This window comes from Elephas maximus, chromosome 12 (assembly GCF_024166365.1).
Source record: "Elephas maximus indicus isolate mEleMax1 chromosome 12, mEleMax1 primary haplotype, whole genome shotgun sequence".
NCBI classification, from domain to species: domain Eukaryota; kingdom Metazoa; phylum Chordata; class Mammalia; order Proboscidea; family Elephantidae; genus Elephas; species Elephas maximus.
In genome coordinates, this window is record NC_064830.1 from 110717494 (window position 1) to 110739117 (window position 21624).

The 21624-nt window shown below is 45.9% G+C and overlaps 1 protein-coding gene across 2 annotated transcripts in view; it reads right to left on the bottom strand.

The window, feature by feature from the left end:
- Nucleotides 1-8319, bottom strand: part of HIP1 (huntingtin interacting protein 1) — a 264035-nt gene extending 255716 nt beyond the window's left edge. For both annotated transcript variants that reach the window (XM_049904717.1, XM_049904715.1), the window contains exon 1: nucleotides 8114-8319. In XM_049904717.1, coding sequence (XP_049760674.1) covers nucleotides 8114-8233 — 120 coding nt within the window. In that variant the 5' untranslated portion in view covers nucleotides 8234-8319. The remainder of the gene's footprint in view (nucleotides 1-8113) is intronic.
- Between the last annotated feature and the right edge of the window lie 13305 nt (nucleotides 8320-21624).

A 21624-nucleotide genomic window follows, 5' to 3' on the forward strand; every position in this document is an offset into this window, starting at 1 on the left:
TTCCTTATACTTCTCATCCTAGCAAAACTGTAGAAAGATATCACACATATGTTCACTCAGAGCCTCGCCTTTCACCAATACCTGATCTACTGGTGACAATATTTTGCATTTTTGTACCACTACCTCACGCCATAGATTAGCAGTGCCCTCTTTACTGCTGGTAGCAGAGTCATCAACATCTTTAAGACTACCCAGACTTGAGGACCAATTTAGAAAACTCATCCTTACAATTATGTTTTACTAGAACCAGTCTCAATACCAAATGTTTAAGCTGGGTTCTCCAGAGAAGCAAAACCAGTAAAGTGTGTAAATATACATGGAGATTTATATGAAGGAAATGGCTCACATGATTGTAGAGGCTGGAATGTCCCAAGTCCATGGATCAAGATAGAGGCTTCTCCTGATTCATGTAGCCGCAAGGGCTGGTGAACCCAAGATTGGTATACTGGAGAGCACGGCTGTTGCTCACAGGCTGTGAAGATCAATGAATCCCAAGATTGGCAGATAAGATGCTAGCTCAAGTTCCAAGAACTGGAGGTCAGACAAACAAGAGGCAGCTGCAGGATCCAGGGCAGGCAAAAGCCAGAAGGTCCACTTATATTCGGACGCAGGCCACATGCCCAAAGAAACTCCCTTTCAACTGTCTGGCTACTCACAGCAGATCCCATCATAGGAATGATCACATATAAACACTGACAATTATGGCCCAGCCAAGCTGACACACAAGCTTAACCATCACACTGCCCAAGTTAAGGCTGGAAAAAGACAGGGACCAGGGACCCTGACAGTGCACATTCTGCAGGGTCTCTGGGGAGCCAGCAAAGGTTCTTGAAAAAAAGGAGTTATAAAAAAAAATTTTTTTTATAAGCAGCGTCAGGCTTTGGAGACAATCAATCCGGCACCAGACTGTCTAGGGGACAGGGAGGCTAGGATCACAGCGATCCATGTCAGAGGTAATAAGGGTTGTCATTGTTAGCTGTCATTGAGTCAGCCCAACTCATGGCAATCCTATGCACAACAGGATGAATGCTGCCAGGTCCTGTGCCATTCCTACGACTGGCTGCTGATCGGACCATTGTGATCCATAGGGTTTTCACTGGCTGACTTTCTCAAGTGGATCACAAGGCCTTTCTTCCTAGTCTGTCTTAGTCTGGAAGCTCTGCTGAAACCTGTTCATCATAGTGACAAGGAAGAGTGATACACAAAGGAGGGATGGATAAGACAAACATCACCAAATGTGGCTGTGAGGGCAAGAGCAAGGAAGGACTTGCAACTGTTGCTGGAAAGATGATGGCAGGACCAGTGAGGAGAAGCAGCTATGGAGGCCCTAGGTGAGCTGGGGTGTGTGTGGTTTATCCAGGTGCAGATGTCCAGCAGGAAATGATCACGCAGGCTGGGAAGGGAGGAGGAAAATGTGGGGTATTAACATCAGAGGTGAGAACAGATGCCTTCAGATGGAGGTGAGGGCAGAGGAAGTGGACAGGAGTAAAAGAGAAGAGGACTGAGTGCAGCACCCTGGGGACCCCAACCATTGACGGGGAGAGGAAAAGAGCTGGAGGGACCAGGCAGTGACACAGGGAGGCAGGCAGTGGAAAGCCAGGCTCTAGGACCGGTTTTCCTGGGTTTGAGTCCTCGTCACTTACTTTGGAATCTTGTGCCAGTTATTAACCCCTCTCAGCCTCAATTTCCTCATCTATGAAATAGAGATTATAATTCCTAAATTTGTTGCAAAAATCAAAAAGGGTGGTTCATGTAAGGCTGTTATCACATGCACACAGTCTGTGGGCAACAAATGTTAGCTATTACCATAATTATCAGTTCGGGGAAAAGCAGAATATTGTCCGTTATGGACCTCAAGAGGGGCCGATCACTACCATCACGTAGTACAGCAGAAGGTCAACAAAAAAAAAAACTGAAGCCCTCAAAGAGACAGATTGACACAATAGCTGGAATAACAGACTCAAACAACGATCACAAAGACGACGCAGGACCAGGCAACATTTTATTCTGCTGTACATAATGAAAAAAAAAGTTTTTTTTTTTTTTACATAATGAAATAGCCAACTCAATTGCAGCTAATAACAACAAAACCAATGACCCTAAGAAAGCTCAGTGTCCATACTACATTTTCAAAACCGCTTGGGAGGCAAAGAGGGTTTCGGAGGAGTGCATCTTTTGTATAAGAATCCATCTCTAATTATAAAGTGAAGTAAACAGGAAAATGAGGTTCACTTCCAGCTTTCACCTTACATACCTGGTCAACAAGCAGTAGGGGAAGGAGCGCCAGATACGCAGGCTGCAGGCTGCTATACAACCTGGGCACTGCAGTTCCAAGGGAGCTCTGGACATTTGAAGTTACAAAGAATAAGCACAGATTCTTCTCACCAGCAGGAGGCAGGCCCAGGGCCATGTTGTTTTTTTGGGATGACTGAGCCATACCAGAGCCCACAGGGTGCCTGGGGGGCAGGAGCTCATCAGGCCCAGTGGTTGCCACTCTGGCTCCATTAGAATTACCTCATGCTTTACAACTTGTCAATAACCACCCCTGACTACCACCACCACCACCAGCTGCTGTCAATTCCAGCTTACGGCAACCCCATGTGTGTCAGAGTAGAATTGTGTTCCAGGGATTTCAATGGCTGCTTTTTTCAGAAGTAGATCTTCAGGCCTTTCTTCCGAGGCATCTCTGGGTGGACTCAAAGTATCAACTTTTTGATTAGGAGCTGAGCACACTAATGGTCTGCGCCACCCAGGGACTCCTACCTCAGACCAACTAAGACAGCATCTCTGCAGGGTGGAACCCAGGAAAAAATACAGTATGTGTTTAAAGAGCTCTCCAAGTGACTCTGAAGTGCGGCTAGGGTTGAAGACCACTGATGCTTCCAGAATAATCCTGACATTCTCCACCTGGTGGACCTAAGGCTGAGCACCTGCTGAAGAAACACCCCCCACACCCTAGACCTAAGCGTGGAGGAAAGCATTTTGCTATCTGATTTTGGCTTCTCTGTTTACCTGCTGTGTGACCTTGGATAAGTCACTTAGCCTCTCTTAGCCTGAGTTATTAAACAACTGATATAAATCATTTACATATTCCTAGCACCCCACAGGCCCTCAATAAATGTGTCTCTACATTGTGTTGAGTGAAGTCAGTCAGTCACAAAAGGACAAATACTGTATGATCCCACTTATATGCAATATCTAGAACAGGCAAATGTATAGAGACCGAAGTTTATCAGTGGTTACCCGGAACAGGAGGAAGGACAAATGGGGGAAAACTGTTTAGGAAGCAACGAGTATCTTTTAATGGTGATGGCAAATATAGCAACAGATATGGGTGATGGTTGCACACCAGGATCACATAATGTGATCAGTGTTCAAAAAAACAAATGTGTATGTCTCGTCTTCTCTAGAATCCGTGACTCTTGGCTTTTCCCAAATGCATAGTAATTTGTTAAGATCCTTTACTCTGTGGTGTGCCTGAAGTGTTTGTTCCTGCCTGTTTCCACGGGCCCCATCCTCCCCTCTGGCTCAAGCACTCACCTACTACAGAGCAGTGCTGCTCAAGCCTTAGTGCACAGGCATACTCAGGGCTCTAGTTAGAATGCAGACTGACTCAGAGAGCCTGGGGTGGGGCCTGAGACTCTGCATTTCTAACCGCTCCGGTGCTGCTGGTCCTTTGCCCACAATGGAGCAGCCAGGCTGGCAGAGGAGCCCAGTCGCCAGTCCACCTCCCCTGCAGACTTATGGGCTCCTTTGGGGCTGTTCTCTTTATGTTTCTCCTCTTTGTGTGCCCTCCATGGTATGTGCTCACTAAACGGGTGTTCAAAGAATAAACAAACCATTGGGAAAACCATCTTCCTGCTAAGTAAACACAGATGGGGTATTTTGTCTGTCTGTGAGCAGCAGCCCTCCTGGTTCACTCCAGAATCACCATCTTGGCTGATGGGAGGACAGCATGATGGAATGGGCCTAAGACTTGGAACCTGGAGTCCTGGGTTTGAATCCCCACCCTAGGCAAGTCACCAAGTTCTCTGAATCTCAACGTCCTCATTCATTATACAAGGAAGGTAGCACTAACAACCATACAGCCCCGATGAAAGCTAAAAACATGCTTTATAAACTGAAACCACCACCTGTCAGTTTGTCATCCTGTGGTGGCTTGCATGTTGCTATGATGCTGGAGGCTATGTCACCAGTATTTCAAATACCAGTAGGGTCAGGGTCATGGTTTCAGCAGAGCTTCCAGACTAGGAAGAAAGGCCCTGACCTATTTCTGGAAATTAGCCAGTGAAAACCTTATGGATCACAACAGAACACTGTTTGACTTGCTTACTTTGGACTTGTCATCTAGAGGGATCAATCACTGGAGGAGGACATCGTGTTTGGTGAAGCTGAGGGCCAGCAAGGTGATGGGAGATCCTCTGTGAAATGGACTGGCACAAGAGCCACAATGAAGGGCTTAAACATGCTGGTGATTGTGAGGATACAGGACACCACAAGCTGGAGTACACTCAACAGCAACCACCTATCTATAAACTAAAAAGTGCTCTGGACACGGTACTGTTATTACAGCAGGGCCCCAGCTTTTCTGAGGGCAAGAACTGCTCTCCACTTTCCAAAGCCACTGCTTGTGATGGGTTGGGTACATAAGGTGATGTCTGAGTGGTGGACACAACTGGGGTCTAGTTGTGGCAGTGGCTGGGCCATTGGGTGGGTCAAGAGTCCTTATTCCAGCAGTGACACTGTCATGTGAAACGTGGTGACTGTGACAAGACAGCCGGGGAGAGAAAACATCCTCAAACGAGGATGGCAGAAGTGAGGAAACAAGGCGGATCTGAGGGTCAGGCAGCCTGGAACCAGGAGGAAGGCAAAGAGAAATCAGAGTCCTTTTGATGGCCATGGGGGCAGTGCTCTTGACTGTGTAGAGGTCTAGGTTGGACCAGGAGGATCCTGAGGCCATTAGGAAAGAGGTCAATCAATTCCAGATGCCTTCTGTGGCCCAGAGCTGAGTTAGGCCATCATAGCTCCTCATGGTGAGGGTAACACCAGGTCATAGCCTTCCCTGCTCGTGCTAACTACAGTCTTTCTACCCTCCACTACAGCCAGTTCACCACGTACTACACACTTCAGGCACCTGAGGATACAGTCAAGAGCAAGACATAGCCCTGTCCTCAAGAGAAGCTCACAGTTTACAGAGAGCAATGATGACAGCACAAGTAACCAGCACTAGGAGAGATTTATAAAATGTGCTGGAGGAGTTCAGAGGTAGAAGCACCCAGTTTTGTCCCCTCTCTCTTCCTCAGCCAATGGTCTTGTTGACACCCACCCTGCATGGTTTTCTGCCTTTAGATGGCTTCCCCTTACTGGAATCCCCCCATCCCCTCCTCTCCACCCAGCCAAGTGCTCACTCATGCTGAAGGGCACACTGCAGTCTTTAGTGAGGGCTCCCAACCTTGTCCCACTCCTACCCCCTGTACTTTACCCACACTCTCATAATTATCACCCTCAAATTATCGTATTACCTAGTAACGCCTCTGTCCCTACACTGAAGAGTTAATCACAGCCTGTACTGTTACTTCGGCTTTCTTAAATCTCTTGTCCCCAGTCAGACTGTAACAATACCACATTTGAACAATGCTCCAGTTTACAAAATGCTTCACACATATTGAATCCCCACAGTAAACCTGAGAGAGAAGTGTTATCTTTATTTTACAATAAGGAAACTGAGGTCTAGAAATGTTAGGCAACTTGTCTGGGGTCACACCACCTATATACCTACCCAGGTGTAAACAGGAATCTGGCTCCAACTGGCTCCAAAGCCCGTATTCTTCCCAGTACTCAAAGGTGGCCTAAGGCAGTGATCAAAGAATGGGACCACCTCCAGCTCTGTGACCTCGGGCAGATTACTTAACCTCTCTGTGCCCCAATTGTCTCTGGGTAAAATGTGGCCAACACCCACTGCAGAGGTCCTTGTCAAGATTATATAAGGTAATACCGTTAAGTACTATTCCAAACACAAAAAAACCCGTTTCTGTCTAGTCAATTCTGACTCATTGTGACTCAAAAGAATGGAGCAGAACTGCCCCACAGCGTTTCTATTATCATTATAACTTGGCTGATTCTCACGGCTTCTAACTCATTTTCCCCCATTTTTATATCTCGTGGTACTTTTGACAGGTGGTCATCATACAAAATAAACTTCTGCCCGTTGACTGCCGCTGGTTTTAGGGCCAGTCTCTTCTTCACTTTCCTGCTCCCCTAAATAGCTTCAATAATAGCAAAACTCCCCTTTCCTCCTCCAATCCACCTCCCCATCTCCCTCTCTTCCTCTCTCTCTCACACACACGCGCACACACACGCGCACAGACTCGACTAGATCAAATCTGGACGATTACAGGTGTTCCACAGAATGTAAAATAACTGGAAAGCATTGGCCTAGACTCTCCTCGTCAGGGGGTCCCTGAACAGCTAGTGAACATGCCAGCCAAGGCGGAAACTTTTTCACAAGCCTAACTTCCATCACTATAGTGGGTCAAAGTCTTATGAATATTTCTCAGTTGCTCCACTTTTTACTTATTTAAGTCTCTAGAAGGGATGTATTATTATAAAATTATACTTATTTATTTTCTCTTTTATTTAAGGGGGGAAAAAAAAACACACTGTTTCCTGGAGCCAGAAGTGCCAAGTGACCAGGCAGCTAATTTAAGAATTAACACCCAAGATACTGTCTGGTCAGACAGACAGAAAACTTTCTTCTTTTCATAAAGCCAGACAACAAGCCTCAAACCCAGGTGTACCCTGAGAGGCAGAGGTGAATGGCCATCTCTCCCCTAGGTGACACAGGCAGAGAAGCTCCCTACTTCACCCCACCCAGACACACCTGCCGACACATCTTCGGGGGGCCAGGTGTGTCAAGAATGACAAGAGGATGAAGTCCCCTGGGGTGGAAAGCTTCATCCTTCACAAGAATTCACACAGAGGGAACTCCAATCAGGGTCTTATTCTATTTTCTATCTAAACCCCAAAACCCTTACCCTAACATAGTACTGTATTTTGGGGAAGAACCAGAGCACATAAGAACACGGCAGGAGACCAGTCTCTGGCAGTGAGCGGCCAATAGGATTTTCAAAGGTTCCGCTCCAGTGCAAGAGTGAAGACAAACCTGCTGATAACCTTGGCACCAGGATTAAAAGAAGAGTTGTATCCACTGAAAACAGTTGTATCCACTGTACACACAAATGAAGTGGTGAACAGCATAAACATGTCAGCTTTCTTCAGTCAAATCAATACTTGAGGCATTAAAACTGAGGTAAAATGGACTGTGGCTTTTTGTTGATGACACTGAGGAATTCTGGCCCCCATCCCTGGTCAGGGTGGACAAATGGGGCTGTCAGACACATCTTAGAGTGATGAAACGAAAACCCCAAGTCAGGCTTCTGGGCACCAAGGGCAGCTCATTCCAAATAGCAATGGGCTGTCCTGTCAGGCGTCCTAATTCCTGCCCTTGACTGATTCCCTCCTCCAGCCCCAAGTCATTTTCCAGACCCGGCCACACTTGGCATTTCCTACATTCCTTCTCACCACTCAGATCCCTTCAGCCTGGCCCTTCCAGGCCGACAACTGGGGCGGCAAGACTTCAGCAAGAGATGCGGAGAAAAGGGGTGGTCAGGGGTTGGGGGAAATGTCAGTGCAACAGAGAAGCGGCGGGTCGAGAGCAGAGAGAGGGCGCCTCACCCTTCACCTCCTCCTCCTGGCGCATCCACTCTCCGCCCCGACAGTGCGTCTCCCAGTGCCCCCCCATGCGCTTCCTCCACCCAGGGACACCCTTCCACTCGGGCCCCGGTCCAGCCCCCCGGGCCTCGCCGCACAGACGACCCGCTCCTTGGAGCCCGGCCCTGGCCCTGCTGCCCTTTCCCCCAGGCCGGCTGGGAGATCGCGGGGTCCCGGACCTCCTGGAATCGCCTAGATCTGCGCCCAGATGCAGGCGCCTCGCGGCCCCCCGTCCCCGTTCTCCTCGGGCTGTGCAGCATCCTTCCTGCCTTCAAGGTCCCCTCCCCGGCACTGCATCTCTCGGGGTGCCCCGGCCATGCCCCGGCGCTCCGCTGGTCCTCACCTGGGTCCGCTCGAAGCTCTCCCGCTCCGCCGCCTCCAGCCCCGCGCCGACCCCGCGCCGGCTCAGCACCTTGGGCAGGGGGTTGGGCACCTGCTTCATGGAGCTCGCCATCCGGTCCATGTCGCCGCGCGGCGCCGAGTCGGAGGCCTCAGCTGCCCCGGGATCCCCAGGGCGCCGCCCGCCGCCCTCTCTTCTGGGATCCGGCGCTAATGGGACGGCCGCCGCCTCTCATTGGCTGGGAGCGCTGCCACTTTCCCCGAGGCCCCGCCCCGCGCCCCAAGGCTTCCCCGCCCGCCCCCGCCCCACGGAGTCCCTCGGAACCCCGTGGCCAGCGCCGTCACCGGCCCGCAGGCCTGTCTATCATCGCGGTCCGGCGGCTCTCGGCGGGGGCGGGCCCCGGGTGGGCGGGGCCCGGGGTGGGCGGGGCCCTGTGGAGGGGGCCGGGGTGGGCGGGCCCCCGGTGGGCGGGTCTCGGTGGGCGGGTCTCAGTGGGCGGGCCCCGGCACACCCCGCCCCCGACGCCAGCCGCGCGCCGGCCGCCCTCTCCGCGCCCTCGGGGCCCGACCGCCCTTTCCCTCCGCGAAGCGCCCCGCGCGCGCTGCTGGCTCCTGCTCTCGGCTGCGCAGCGAGGTCCTGGGGCTGTGGGCGGCGGTCACGCTGGCTGCGGAGTCGGGCCGTCCCCGGGCACCCGGGCCCGCCTGGGAGTAGCCTCTTTACTGCTTCCGGCCCTGGGACGCGAGAGCTGGGGTGGATCGGCTCCGCGGCAGGCGCCCGGCTCGGGACGGGAGGGTCAGCGCCCGGCTCGGGACGGAAGGGTCAGCGCCCGGCTCGGGACGGAAGGGTCAGCGCCCGGCTCGGGACGGGAGGGTCAGCGCCCGGCTCGGGACGGGAGGGTCAGCGCCCGGCTCGGGACGGGAGGGTCAGCGCCCGGCTCGGGACGGGAGGGTCAGCGCCCGGCCCAGCCCGGCCGCGGTGGGTGCGGGCCCCACCCAGCGGGTGTAGGCTCCTGCTTCCTGCCTCCTGAGCCCCTGCCTGTTCCCTTTGTAACGATCGCCGGCTCCACGTCTGGGAGCTCCGGACTTGGGCAGTGGGAACCTCCCTGAACCTTTTTTCCAAGCCTCTGGTCGTCTGGACGGGCCAGAATTTATTTGTAGACACTTTTTGTTTATGCAGTGCTGGGCCCTGGTGGCACAGTGGTTAAGAGGTTGGTTGCTAACCAAAAGGTAGGCAGTTGGGATCCACCAGCTGCTCCTTGGAAACCCCACGGGGCAGCTCTACTGTGGTCTATAGGGTCACTGTGAACCAGAATCCACCCCACCGCATCCATTTGATTTTCGGTTTGGGCCGCCTTACACGCCTCCCCCATCCCGCTCAGATGGCGTCAGCAAAGGTGACAGCAGCCAGAGGGAAGTGGGACCCTTAGCTGAGAGACTGAAGAAAACGACACGTTTTCCATGATATTCCAATTTTGGTGTTTCTTGTTTTGTTTTTTAATTATTTGAAACTCAAAGTAATGAATGACACTTTGAAGCATTAAACTATTTAATGAGTTGTATGTATTTTTTACAATCTTCATTAACAGCTTTTGATGAAAATTCACACATTCAATAGAGACATGAAAGGGCATTTGCAGGTACTGGGGGTTGCTATGAGTCCAGATGGACTGGGCAGGCAGCTAAGGACAACAGGGAGCTACTCGGGCTTTTGCTCAGCCCCGTGCTCTGTGGTGCTGGCATTGTGTTGGCCAGATTATGGGGGCCAGATGGAAGTGGAAGGAACCGATGGGAAGGCTCCAGCAGTAGGTGAGATACAATGCGGGCCTACACTAGAATGGAAAGGAGAAAGTTCTGCCCCAGGGAGGTTGTGTGAATAAGGCTTGGACAAAGGGATGAGGGGGAGGCAGTGGTCTTCACCAGAATTTTTACAGAGAAGAATTTAAGGGTGGCAGAGTAATTGAAGAGAAATTCCCTTGAGGCTACACCGTGGGTAAAAAGCTCACTAGTTTCTCCTTACTTAGATTGTGTGTCTATGTGGGAGGCTTTGGGAGCAGCCCCCTTTGGGTTCCTCTAGGGAGAGGTTAGCTGTTACCTAGTTTTTAAACCTTTGTGTCAGGGAAGTTGGAGATAAAATTAACTGACAAGGGGACCAGAGTAAAACAAACAAACCAACAAACCTGTTGCTGTCAAGTTGATTCTGACTCATAGCGACCCTATAGGACAGAGTAGAACAGCCCCATAGGGTTTTCAAGGAGCACCTGGTGGATTTGAACTGCCTGCCCTTTGGTTAGCAACCGTAGGTCTTAACCACTATACCACCAGGGTTTCTGGGGGGGCATACATAATATGTGTGGTGAAATGAATTACTTTATGTGGCCTTTTGCCTTAGTTCTTTGGAAAAACAGCTTGAGAGATTTTTCCCCTAAACCCTGAGGAGTTACCTTTGCCCTAGTTTTCTACCTTAGAGGGTTTGTTAAGTTTGTCGAAGTTGATTGACATTTCCTAGGTGAGCTGTAAGCAAGGGTGGTTTGATACTTTTTGTCCGGTCCTGGGCTGCAGCCTGTTCTGTGATTGGTATGCACCTTGCAAGAATTGGTCAATAAACTATGCAAATGAACTCTCTGCAGCCTACTAAACAAATTACGTGTCTGTGGACTACTTAAAGGGGATTGGTCAGTTCCTGGCCATGGTGGGAGGGCCATGCCTTGAAATTGAGGAGCTTGTAGCTAGAAACAGCCAACTCTCCAGAGGTTCCAGAGACAGAAGCAGGCAGACAGGAAGCAGGAAGAAGCAGAAAGGAGAAAAGGCAAGAGAGAAGAAGCAGAGAGAAAGGAGGCAAGGAACCTCCTAAAAGAGCTATAACGCAGGTCAAGGGTTGTAACACTGAAGACAAGGACAGGCCCAAAACGGGCCCTACGGCTGAGTCAGTGGTGACAGATGGCAGGGCCAAGAGGAACCTGTCCCGAGGGGGCCGAGAGAGGAGGCCTGCATGGCCTAGGCGAAGTGAGAGAGCTGTCCTGCACTAAAGAAGGAAGACTTTGCCTACATGCTTCCTGACCCTGAGTTGTAGCCTGCTACTTTCTTAACGTACCATTTAACCGTAACGACGGTCTGTGAGTTCTATGTGGCCATTGCAATGAGTTACTGAACCCAGCAGGGTAGAAAGTGCCACGGGAAGGACAGCTGGTGTCAGAGTTGGTAAAAACGCTGGAGACTGGAGGTATGTCTGACCTCCACTTCATGAGAATCATCTTTGGGCTGATGGTGACTTTCATCATTCCCCCTGTGAGTTTAGACAGGTTCTGATACTATTGCTACCTCCACCATTTTACAGTCAGCGAGCTGGCTGAGGAACAGATGACTTCGGTTTTAGACAGAGCAATATCAACATAGTGAAAACCAAACCAGTGATGGCAACCCCATGTGCATCAGAGTAGAACTGCTCCATAGGGTTTTCAGTGGCAGATTTTTTGGAAGTAGATTGCGAGACCTTTCTTCGAGGTGGCTCTGGGTGCCTTTCAGTTAGCAACCAAACTCATTAAGCATTTGTACCACAGAAGGATTTCAGTATCAACACAGACATGGCCAATGTGTATGTGGGTGTGCGGAAACAGAGGAGCCTGAGAAGGAGAAATAGGAGAAAGAGAAGGAGCACCGAGGCTAAGAGGGCAGGGGAATATAAGGGGAACTGAGGGAGGTGTATCAGTAAACTGCATTATAGGGAAGTAAAGACAATAGATAAGGGTGTTGTTTGAGGGTATTTGGGGGTGCTTGAAGGTATATCAGAATTCTAGCAGGAAATGGGTCAAAGGGGGAATTGACAGTTTAAGAAGGAACTATGTACAAAGGAAGGAGCCCTGGTGGTGCAATGGTTAAGCGCTCACCTGGTTCAAGCCCACCAGTAGCTCTGTAGGACAAAAGACCTGGTGATCTGCTCCCATAAATATTATAGCCTAGGAAACCCTATGGGGTAGTTCTCCTTGGTCCTATAGGGTCACTATGAGTTGGAGACGACTTCATGACACACAACACAGCAATAACATGTACAAAAGTGTGACCTGGGTTAAGGGAATCAACCAGGGATGATGAAGTACCCAGGGATTAAAACAATGGGAAGTCGTTACCACCCCAAAGCTCGCAGGGACAAGGAGAGGGAGCTATGCGGACACCAGCTGCGGTTGTGGAAGACAAGGCCTCTGCCCAAAGCTGTGGCCCTAGGAAGAAAAACACAGCCACTCCAGAATAGTGGCCTGGCAGGGAGGGAGCTGTGGTGTGAATACTCCAATCTCTCTCCTTCCATGTCTTCTGTCCTCTCGTTTCCTAATAGTGCTCCCTATTGGCCAAACCCAACTGTAAGCCAGAGGACAAGGATGATGCAATTAGTGCCCCCCCCACATCTCCTCCCAGGAATACAGCAAGGTGGAGAAGACCAAAAGTTGGGTCTCCCAGCACAGGGGGTCCACAGAAGTATGCCAAAAATACAAAGCCTAAAGAAACAGACAAGGTTAATCATAATATTACCTCTGTGCCCATTTCTAGTCCTGTACCCACTCATGCTCTGGACCTGAAAACCCCAATCAACACCCCCCCCCTTCTTTGTCTTGCTAACCACAAGCTTGTTTTGAGCAACATTTTTCAGGAAGTCATGGCAGGTAGTGGCTCCATCCACTGAACTAGCCACACCTTGAAGCATGCACAAATTGAGGAGATCGCGTCCTTCAACCCACTCCGGACCCGATTGTCACTGGAAAGAATGATATTTCCCAGCCCATGATTTCATCCGATTCCATTTTAGAAGTGAGGGGTCCCACTACATGCACCTCCGATGGAAGACAATTTAATATCCAGACCTCCAAGTATGGGTATGGGAGGGCTAAGGGCGGAGAGTCCTGGTACCAAACCCAACCCCTACACCATTGGAAAAAAAAAGTTCCCTAGCCACCTTAGACGGTGGACATGTGCGTGGCCTTATGGTTGCTAGACCCCGCGTTGCTCCTTGTCAGCGCAGACAATAAATTTCCACTTTGTTTCCTTTGCAGCTGGTGGTGTGGCATCTGTCTTATTTCCATCAGCTAATAGGACAGGACAAGAACTCTCGTTCGGTTACAGACCCAGCTAAAGAGTGATTTATGACCTTTTGCCAGAGTTTATGGCTTCAATAAACACAGGGGCCCTTAAAATAGGAATTAAGGGATCAATCTAATTCTTATTAGAATAAACCAGAGTAGAGTTCGAGAATTTGTGGTTTGGAGGCGCCATGTGAAGAAAGATTCAACTTACTTTCTTTTGTGAAACTCAGAGTTAAAACTGCCCACTTGCCAACAACAACAAAACCCTTTGCCAGGAGTTTAGGGTAAACCTCCCCTGGACATAAATTTCAGGACTGTGCCAGCATTCACCTTCATCTCTCAGCAATTTAGGAACCACTTTTGTTATGGATCGAATTGTGTTACCCCAAAATGTGTGTCAATTTGACTAGACCATGATTCCCAGTATTGTGTGATTGTCCGCCATTATGTCATCTGATACGATTTCCTATGTGTTGTAAATTCTGCCTCTATGATGTCAATAAGGCAGCATTAGAGGCAGTTATGTTAATGAGGCAGAACTCAATCTACAAGATTAGGTTGTGTCTTAAGTAAACCTTTTCTGAGATATAAAAGAGAGGAGCATGAGCAGAGAGACATCGGGGACCCCAGACCACCAAGAAAGCAGCGCCAGGAACAGAGCGTGTCTTTTGGACCTGGGGTTCCTTCACCAAGTAACTCCTAGACCAAGAAAGACTGTTGACAAGGACCTTCCCCCGGAGCCAACAGAGGAAGCCTTCCCCTGGAGCTGGCACTCTGAATTTGAACTTCTAGTCTACTAGACTGTGAAAGAATAAATTTCTTTGTTAAAGCCATCTGTTTGTGGTGTTTCTGTTGCAGCGGCACTAAACGACTAAGACAACTTGTTGTATACCTTCTATCAGTTGCTGTCATGGCCACCCCATGTGTTTCAGAATAGAACTGCACATAGGATTTTCAATAGCTGATCTTTTGGAAATAGATTTCTAGGCATTTCTTCCCAGGTAACTCTGAATGGATTCAAACAGCCAGCCTTTCAAGTAGCAGCCAAAGACCTAAGTGTCTGCGCCACACAGGGACTCCTTATACCTTCTAGGGATGCAATAGGTTCCTGACATGAAATCCTAATCTCTGGGAGGCCCCAAAACCCTGCCTCTCCACAAACGGTGAACTATGTCCCACTTCGCACTCAGTTTGGATCTGATAGCATCTGTGATCATTAAGCTGCGTGTCAACTTGGCTGGGCCAGGATTCTTGGCACCTGTGCCCAGGCAGCTACTGATCTGCTTTATGTCGCTACAGATGAGTTTGCGTTTCTAGGATTTTGTGTAAATGGAATAATACAGTAAGTACTCTTCATTGTCTGGCTTTTTTCACTACCAAAAAACAAAAAACCTGTTCCCATCAAGTCAATTCTGACTCATAGAGAACCTATAGGACAGAACAGAACTGCTCCATAGGGTTTCCAAGGAGCGGCTGGTGGATTCAAACTGCCAACCTTTTGGTTAACAGTGGAGTGCTTAACCACTGTGCCATCAGAGCTCCTTTTTCACGTAGGATAATTATTTTGAAATTCATGATATTGTTTCATGTATCAATAGTTCCCCCCCCCCTTTTATTTCAGAGTAGTATTTCACTGTATGGCTAGTCCACACTTTATTAACCCACTGGTGGGCATTTGGGTTGTTTCCAGTTTTTTCGGTAATGTCTGTATTCCAATGAATCACTTTTTTTCCAATGCGCATAAATACGGATCTCTTCCAGTAAGTACTCCAGCTATCTTCCAAGTTTCTTGGCATACACGAGTGCTTCCAGCATTGCATTTTTTGTGAAACATCTCAGTTGGTATTCCATCAATTCCTGGAGCCTTGTTTTTTGTCAATGCCTTCAGTGCAGCTTGGACTTCTTCCTTCAGTACCATTGGTTCTTGATCATATGCTACCTCCTGAAATGGTTGAACATCAACCACTTCTTTTTGTTACAGTGACTCTGTGAATTCCTTCCATCTTCTTTTGATGCTTCCTGCATCATTTAGTTTTTTGCCCATGTTGTTGTTGTTGTTAGGTGCCGTCGAGTCGGTTCCGACTCATAGCGACCCTAAGCACAACAGAGCGAAACACTGCCCAGTCCTGAGCCATCCTCACAATCGTTGTTATGCTTGAGCCCATTGTTTCACCCACTGTGTCAATCCATCCCCTTGAGGGTCCTCCTCTTTTCCGCTGACCCTGTACTCTGCCAACCATGATGTCCTTCTCCAGGGACTGATCCCTCCTGACAACATGTCCAAAGTATGTAAGACACAGTCTTGCCATCTTTGCCTCCAAGGAGCATTCTGGCTGTACTTCTTCTAAGACAGATTTGTTCATTCTTTTCTCAGTCCATGGTATATTTGATATTCTTCGCCAACACAATTCAAAAGTGTCAATTCTTCTTTTCCTAATTCATTGTCCAGCTTTCACATGTATATGATGTGATTGAAAATACCATGACTTGGGTCAGGCGCACCTTAGTCTTCAAGGTGACATCTTTGCTCTTCAACACTTTAAAGAGGTCCTTTGCGGCAGATTTACCCAATGCAATGCATCTTTTGATTTCTTGACTGCAGCTTCCATGGCTGTTGATTGTGGATCCAAGTAAAATGAAATCCTTGACACCTTCAAGCTTTTCTCCATTTATCATGATGTTGCTCATTGGTCCAGTCGTGAGGATTTTTGTTTTCTTTATGTTGAGGTGTAATCCATACTGAAGGCTGTGGTCTTTGATCTTCATTAGTAAGTGCTTCAAGTCCTCTTCACTTTTAGCATACAAGGTTGTGTCATCTGCATAACGCAGGTTGTTAGTGAGTCTTCCTCCAATCCTGATGCCCCATTCTTCTTCATATAGTCCAGCTTCTCATATTATTTGCTCAGCATACAGATTGAATAGGTATGGTGAAAGAATACAACCCTGATGCACATCTTTCCTGACTTTAAACCAATCACTATTCCCTTGTTCTGTCCGAACAACTGCCTGTTAACGTGTATAAAGGTTCCTCATAAGCACAATTAAGTGTTCTGGAATTCCCATTCTTCACAACGTTATCCATAATTTGTTATGATCCACACAGTCAAATGCCTTTGCATAGTCAATAAAACACAGGTAAACATCCTTCTGGTATTCTCTGCTTTCAGCCAGGATCCATTTGACATCATCGATGATATCCCTGGTTCCACGTCCTCTTCTGAAACCAGCCCGAATTTCTGGCAGCTCCTTGTCGATATACTGCTGCAGCCATTTTTGAATGATCTTCAGCAAAATTTTGTTTCTGTGTGATATTAATGATATTCTATAATTTCCACATTCGGTTGGATCACCTTTCTTGGGAATAGGCATAAATATGGATCTCTTCCAATCAGTTGGCCAGGAAGCTGTCTTCCATATTTATTGGCGTAGACGAGTGAGCACCTCCAGAGCTGCATCTGTTTGTTGAAACATCTCGATATTCCATCAATTCCTGGAGCCTTGTTTTTCACCAGTGCCTTCAGAGCAGCTTGGATTTCTTCCTTCAGTACCATTTGTTTCTGATCGTATGCCACCTTTTCAAATGCTTGAACATCAACTAATTCTTTTTGGTATAACGACTCTGTGTATTCCTTCCATCTTCTTCTGATGCTTCCTGCGTTGTTTAATATCTTCCCCACAGAATCCTTCACTATTGCAGCTCGAGGCTTGAATTTCTTCTTCAGTTCTTTCAGCTTGAGAAACGCCGAGCGTGTTCTTCTCTTTTGGTTTTCCATCTCCCGCTCTTTGCACATGTCATTATAATACTTTTTTTTGTCTTCCTCAGACGCCCTTTGAAATCTTCTGTTCAGTTCTTTTACTTCATCAATTCTTCCTTTTCCTTTAGATGCTCGAAGTTCAAGAGCAAGTTTCAGAGTCTCCTCTGACATCCATCTTGGTCTTTTCTTGCCCATAGAATCCTTCAATAGTGTAACTTGAGCCTTCAATTTTTTTCTTCAGTTCTTTCAGCTTGAGAAATGCTGAGCGCGTTCTTCTGTTTTGGTTTTCTAACTCCAGGTCTTGGCACATCTCGTTATAATACTTTGTCTTCTCAAGTGGCCCTTTGAAACCTTCTGTTCCTCTCTTTTACTTCATCCTTTCTTCCTTCTATTCTGACATCCATTTTGGTCTTTTTTTTTTTTTTCTTCCTCTCCTGTGTTTTTAATGACCTTTTCTTTCTTCACTTACCATGTCCTCATTGTCATCCCACAGCTTGTCTGGTCTTCAGTCATTAGTGTTCCACACATCAAAACTATTCTTGAGATGGTTTCCAAATTCAGGTGGGATATACTCAAGGTCATACTTTGGCTTTCATGGACTTGTTTCAATTTTCTTCAGCTTTAACTTGAACTTGCATAGGAGCAATTGATGGTCTGTTCTTCAGTCGGTCCCTGGCCTTGTTCTGACTGATGATATTGAGCTTCTCCATTGTCTCTTTCCACAGATGTAGTCCATTTCATTCCTGTTTATTCCATCTTCCAAGGCCCACGTGTGTAGTCCCTATTTATATTGTTGAAAAAAGATATTTCTAATGAATAAGTGGTTGGTTTCACAAAATTTTATCTTATGATGTCCAGTGTCATTCCTATCACGAAGGCCATATTTCCCAACTACTAATCCTTCTTTATTTCCAAGTTTCACACACTAATCGCTGGTAATTATCAATGCACCTTGATTACATGTTTAGTCAATTTCAGTCTGTAAAAGCCTTCCATTTCTTCATCTTTGGCATTAGTGCTTGGCCACTAAATTAGAATAATAATCGTATTAATTGGTCTTCTCTGTAAGCATATGGATATTATCCTATAACTAACAACATTGTATTTCAGGATACACCTTGAAATGTTGTTTTTGACGATGAATGTAACACTGTTCCTCTTCAGTTATCACTAATATCACATGTAAGTAAAATTTTGCTGAAGATAATTTAAAAAATGTTGTAGTGTTACATCGACAGAACTGCCAGAAATTCAAGCTGCATTCAGAAGAGGATGTGGAATGAGGGATATCCTTGCTAATGTCAGAATACCAGAAAGAGATGTTTACCTGTGTTTTATTGACTATGCAAATCATATGAAATTATGGATAACATTGTGGAAAGTGGGAATTCCAGAACATTTAATTGTGCTCATGTGGAACCTGTACATAGACCAAGAAGCAGTTGTTTGAACAGAAAAAGGGCATGCTGTGTGGTTTAAAATCAGAAATGGTGTGCATCAGGATTGTATCCTTTCACCATACCTATGTATACAGAAGAAGAATTGATGCCTTTGAATTATGGTGTTGGCAAAGAATATCAAATAAACCATGGACTGCCAGAAAAATGAACAAATCTGTCTTAGAAGAAGTACAGCTAGAATATGCCCTAGAAGCGAGAATAGTGAGACTTTGTCTCACTTTGGATATATTGTCAGGAGGGACCAGTCCCTGGAGAATGACATCATGCTTGGTAGAGGGTCAGCAAAAAAGAGAAAGGTCCTCAAGGAGATGGGTTGATACAGTGGCTGCAACAATGGGCTCAAACATAGCAACAATTGTGAAGATGGCACAGGACTGGGCAGTGTTTTCTTCTGTTGTGCATAGGGTTGCTATGAGTCAGAATCGCCTCGATGGCACCTAACAACCACCAGCTTTTAATTATTACAAAAAAGGCTGTTATGAACATTTGTGTACAAGTTTTATGCTTTCATTTCTTTTGGGTAAATATCTAGAACTGTCTGTGTTGTACAGTAGGTGTATATTTAGCATTTTAAGAAATTACCAGGCTTTTTTCCAAAGTGTTTGTTTTATTTACATTTCCACCATCAGTGTACGAGAGTTCCATTTGCTCCACATTCTTGCCAACAGTTGGTAAGGTCAGTCTTTTTCATTTTAGCCATCTAATAATTATATAGTAGTATCTCGCTGTTGTTTAAACTTGCATTTTCTTAAGGACTAATGATGTTGGGCATTTTTCCATGTGCTTATTTCACACCCATACATATTCTTTGTTGAAGGGTTTACCTAAGCCTTTTACCCATTAAAAACAGAAAAAAAAACAACAAAAAAAATCTTTATTTTGAAGTAATATGGACTTACAGAAGAGTTGCAAGGATAGTACCAAGAGTTTCCATATACTTTTCACTTAGCTTCCCCTAATGTTAGCATCTTGAATAACCACGTTACAATGACTAAAACTAAGAAACTAACATTGGTACAGTACAATACTATTAACTAAACTACTGAAGCCTAATGTTTTCTCATGATTAGATTGAGGATATGAAGTTTTGGTGAGAATACCACAGAGATAATGTGCCCTTCTCAGCACATTCTATCAAAGGGTACATACTGTTGATAACTCTGATCACTTGGTTAAGGTGGTGTATCTCATTTTTCTCCATTGTTAAATTAATATTTTCCCCTTTGTAATTAATAAATACTTTGGGGGGAGATACTCTGAGGCCATACAAATATTCTGTTTCTTTCTTTTTTTTTTTTTTTTTTTTGCCCATTTTAAAAATTGGGTTGTTTGTTTCCTTATTGAACTAATAAATGAGTTTAGCAAGATTGTGGAAATCAAGGCCAATATACAGCATGTAATTGTATTTCTCTTTACCAGCAACTATCAAAAATTGAAATAAAAAACAATAAAAAAAATACACAATAATAACTAATATACAAAATAGGGATTTGACAAAAGATGTGAAAGATATATACATTGAAAACTACAAAACATTACTGTGAGAAATTAAAGAAAACCTAAATCATGGAGAGTTATGCCATGGTCATGAACCATAAATTCAACGTTGTCAGTTCTCCTCAAATTAATCTGTCGATTTAATTCAATTCCAATCAAAATTCTAGCAAACCTTTTTGGTAAAAATTGGCAAGCTGATTCTAAAATTTATGAGGAAAGGCAATAGATGTAGAATGTCCAAAACAATTTCAAAAAAGAAGAACAAAGTTCAAGTACTTACACTACATAATTTCAAGACTTACAAAGCTATGGTGACCAAAACAGTGTGATACTGCTAAAAAGACAGACATGCCAATCAACAGAACAGAGTACAGAGTCCAAACATGGAGCAGTACGTATACGGTGAATTGATTTTCTATAAAAGTACAAGGCATTCAATGGGAGAAAGCTATTTAAGAAATGGTGCTAGAACAATTTGGATAACCATATGAAAAAAATGAACCTCAATTCTTTCTTCACATCATATACAAAAATTAACTAAAATGTATTATAAACCTAAGTGTAAAAACGAAGACTATAAACTTTTATAAATTTATAACATAGGAGAAAATCTTGGTGATCAGGGTTTGGTAAAGTGATTAGGGCTTGGTAAAGATTTCTTAAATACAACACCAAATGCAGGAACTGTTGGCCCCAGTACATGCCACAAACAACACATCCCAGCCCCTCCTCTTCAACTGGACCTGCCCTGCTGCACCATAGCTGAGTGACTGGCGCTGCCCATTGGAAAAGAAGGTGGAAAGTATTGTCCCCACACACGACCGAACAACAAAGAATGCACAGCCCACCTACTCAGACATAACCAAATAAAACAAAAAGGCAGGATGAAATAAACAGATCTACAATCAATCAATGAAGAAAATAACTACTGAATGTCCCAAAGATAGCAGACAACATAAAAACATACTAACAAACAGGGCAGGATGGTACCAGTAGGCATACAAAATGAAACACAAGATGATTTTCCACTAGAAGAAAAGTCACTAGAACTACCTAACAGGCAATTCAAATCTCTAATATTCAGAGCTATCCAAGAGGAAAAAATAGACAAATTTACAGAAAAAGCACACAAATTCATGGAAGATACAGACAAAAACATGGAAGAATTCAGGAAAATAGTAAAACCCAAAAACCAGACCCATTGCCATCAAGTCAATTCTGACTCATAGCGACCCTATAGGACGGTGTAGAACTGCCCCATAGAGTTTCCAAGAAGCGCCTGGTTGATTCGAACTGCTGATCTTTTGGTTAGCAGCTGTAGCACTTAACAATTGTGCCACCAGGGTTTCCCAGGAAAATAATACAGGAACAAAATGCCAAAATAAATTCACAACTAGAAATCATACAAAAACAACAATTAAAAATCCAGAAGATAAACAACAAGATTTCAGAAATGGACAGTGTCATAGAAGGGCTGAGGAGCAGGTTTGAAATGATGAAAGACAGGATCAGTGAAATTGAAGACAAGTACTTGGATACAACTCTGTTTGAGGAAAAATCAGAAAAAAGAACAGAGAAAAATGAAGAAACCCTGAGAATTATGTGGAATAAAATCAAAAGCAAAACTTTGTGCTTGACTGGAGTTCAAGAACGGGGAGAAAATGGAAAACATGGAGAGGATCATTGAAGAACTAATGACAGAAAACTTCCCTAATATCATGAAGGATGAAAAGC